This window comes from Dermacentor albipictus, chromosome 8 (assembly GCF_038994185.2).
Source record: "Dermacentor albipictus isolate Rhodes 1998 colony chromosome 8, USDA_Dalb.pri_finalv2, whole genome shotgun sequence".
NCBI lineage: Eukaryota > Metazoa > Arthropoda > Arachnida > Ixodida > Ixodidae > Dermacentor > Dermacentor albipictus.
The window spans coordinates 5,918,149-5,920,946 of NC_091828.1; the positions used below are offsets into that span (position 1 = coordinate 5,918,149).

Consider the following 2,798-nt stretch of genomic DNA (forward strand, 5'->3'; position numbering starts at 1 on the left):
ATGGATTTAGGAAGAAGAAATCGACCGAATTAGCTTTGCTGGAACAGAAGGAATATATTTTGTCTGAATTTGAAAAAAAGAACTTTGTACTAGGTATTTATGTCGACTTTTCTAAAGCATTTGATTGTATTCATCACTTAACTTTGCTGAAGAAACTGGAAATTTATGGAATCCGAGGTCATTTTCTTGAACTTATTAAATTATATCTCAGTTTTCGACAGCAGTTCGTTCAAATCGAAACGTATCGTTCTGGTTTAAAATCCACAGTTAAAGGTGTTCCTCAGGGCAGCATTCTTGGTCCGCTTCTCTTTAACATTTATATAAATGATCTCACTAACCTCTCTACTAATCCTAAATATGTTTTGTATGCCGACGACGCTAGTGTATTTCTATCTGCTCCAGACTGTCATATCTTACATATTGATGCGAATTCTCTCCTTACTAAGCTTAAAACGTGGTCAGTAGTAAACCATCTGAACATAAACGTTAATAAGACGAAAGCTGTAATATTTAGACCTAAATTGAGGCAGCTAAATTCTCATGTAAGCTTAAGTTATGGGGGCGCTCCAATAGAAATCACAAATAATATGAAAAGTCTGGGTGTTATATTTTCTCAGAACATGCTATGGGATAGTCACATTGATGCTGTTTAACTAAGTTAGCTCGAACAGTAGGCATTATTTCCCATTACAGATCATACCTCCCGTATCAAGTAAAGATCCTGCTTTATAATTCCCTATTTTACTCTCATCTTAATTACTGTTTCTTGGTCTGGGGCACAACCACGCATACAAATTTGCAAAAGATCTTTATACTTCAAAAAAAGATTATCAGAGTACTTTTTAATCTACCATACAACAGTCACTCGCAAGGTATTTTCTCCAAAGCATGCATAATACCAGTATTCAATCTTTACAATTATAAGCTAGCGCTTGCATTCCAGCGCGAACTAAAAAATTATCTTAAATATCTGCTTGAGTTGTCATTACTGAAAAAGAGCACTGTGTTTTACACTACCCGTCATAAAGAGGAGTGGATTGTACCAACTCCTAGAACCAATTACACAATGGAAAAATTATCCTTCACACTTCCAACTCTATTAAACAACTGCGAAAAATCCGGGACTGACCTACTTAAACTATCTAAACGTGAATTACGACAGATTCACTGCACACATTCTTAGTAACTCCACCTGTATTCCTATAATGTGCATACTTAATCCTGTTTTTATTGTACAGCTTTAGACCCTCTGCACTTATTGTATTGATTGTTGTTCTATTTTCTTTGTTTCTATTTCATTTATGAAATGATCCTGGTATTTTTGTCTCTGCTAAATTGCGAAGAGATTATATGTGTACTTGTGTGTGTCTTTCACTGCTTTGCTGTTGTTGCCCTGTAGAAGGGGGCTGTGGGCTTTTTGTCAAGCTGCCGTTTACGAGCAGCTTTTACCCACAACCTCCTCCATCATTCCGATGCAAATAAAGATTATTATTATTATATTATTAATTCGAAGCTGCGATGTTGTGTCGCTTATTCCTCCATGCAGCATGAGTTGATGATTGTGGCGTACCAGCAGCTCTCGTTGCTGACTCTTTCTCAGCACCTCAGTGTTTTCCTTGTGCTCTGACTTGAGTGACTCGATCCCGGCAGCGTCCTTGGCCTCTAAACTCCGCTCGATGTTTTCCCGCTCCTGGTCATACTCCAGCCTTTGCGATCCAAGCGTGTCAGCGTAGTGCTCCACTTAGTGCTTCAGTAGAAGTAGCTCTTCGCCTTTCAACTTCACTTCTTCCTGGTACTGCTTCTGCCTTGCAAGCAGTTCCTTCAGATGTCTCCTGTGGCCGACCTCGGTCCCTCGCAGCTTCTCCTCAAGATTCTGCAGTGCAGACTCGTACGCGGCACGAACAGTCTCCACTTCATCTTTCAGCCTAGACTTGTCCTCAGAGAGCATAGACTCATATTCGGTGCGTGCCGCTTCCGCCTCTCGTCGCAACGTCGCATTCTCTTCTGCAAGTCGCCAAATTGCTGTGCTTGGGTCAACCGCCGAGTCCGAGCTGGCCCTTGTGATGCTCTCTGCAAGCTCTACGATTTCGTCCCTTTCTTTCTTGAGGGAATCAAGTGCACTGCGGAGTGACTCTGTCTTTTTCTGCTCCTTCTCGAGGGCAGAGGACAGCTTTTGGACCTCTTCACCATGTTCGTTGATAAGCTCTGCCAGTTCGGCAGAAGCCTTCACCTGCTGTTCGTAGGTGTACTGGCTAAGAGCCTGTTTCTTTTCCCAGAGGCTGCAACGAAGGACGTCCAGCTCTTCCGTCATGCGTCTCCGCTCGTCAGCTAGCCTTGCCCCCGCCGTTTTCTCTAGCTGCTCCACTTCTTCTTGATGCTTACTCAGCAGATCCTTGGTACGTACCATCTGCTCAGAGAGGAGTGCCATTTTCTCCTGAGAATATTGCTCCTCGAGGCTTGCCTTGACGTCCAGCAGACATGACAATAACATGACTGCCTTCTACCTTCTGCTAATGCAACTGCAGTCTGCAAAAAAAAACTTGAACAGAGGTTCATAAACTGGCAAGTAGATGTTTTCTTTTCCTGATTTTCAATTTCACCAGGAGTCGATGCTGTAGACTGTGCTGTCAGTTCTTTTAGTCGGCACATAGACGTCGCGTGCCATTTTTGACATATTTTGCTCCTAATATTTGCCTTACATATTTTAACAGTATGGTGAGGCCTGGTTCAGCGGAAGCACCGGTTTGCCTCTTTGAGCTTCATTTTCTTATCTTCATAAGGCATCGTTTTCCTACAAT

General features: G+C 42.2%; 1 protein-coding gene across 1 annotated transcript; it reads right to left on the minus strand.

Annotated features, from left to right (window-relative positions):
• Positions 1 to 1,741: 1,741 nt before the first annotated feature.
• On the minus strand, positions 1,742 to 2,491 carry LOC139048720 (uncharacterized protein CG45076-like). Its single transcript, XM_070523233.1, has one exon. The coding sequence runs from the start codon at positions 2,489 to 2,491 to the stop codon at positions 1,742 to 1,744; it is 750 nt and encodes a 249-aa protein (XP_070379334.1).
• Between the last annotated feature and the right edge of the window lie 307 nt (positions 2,492 to 2,798).

What these genes read in the sequence shown, in the direction of transcription:
- LOC139048720 (XM_070523233.1), bottom strand. Translation starts at nt 2,491, where the DNA reads ATGTTATTGTCATGTCTGCTGGACGTCAAGGCAAGCCTCGAGGAGCAA.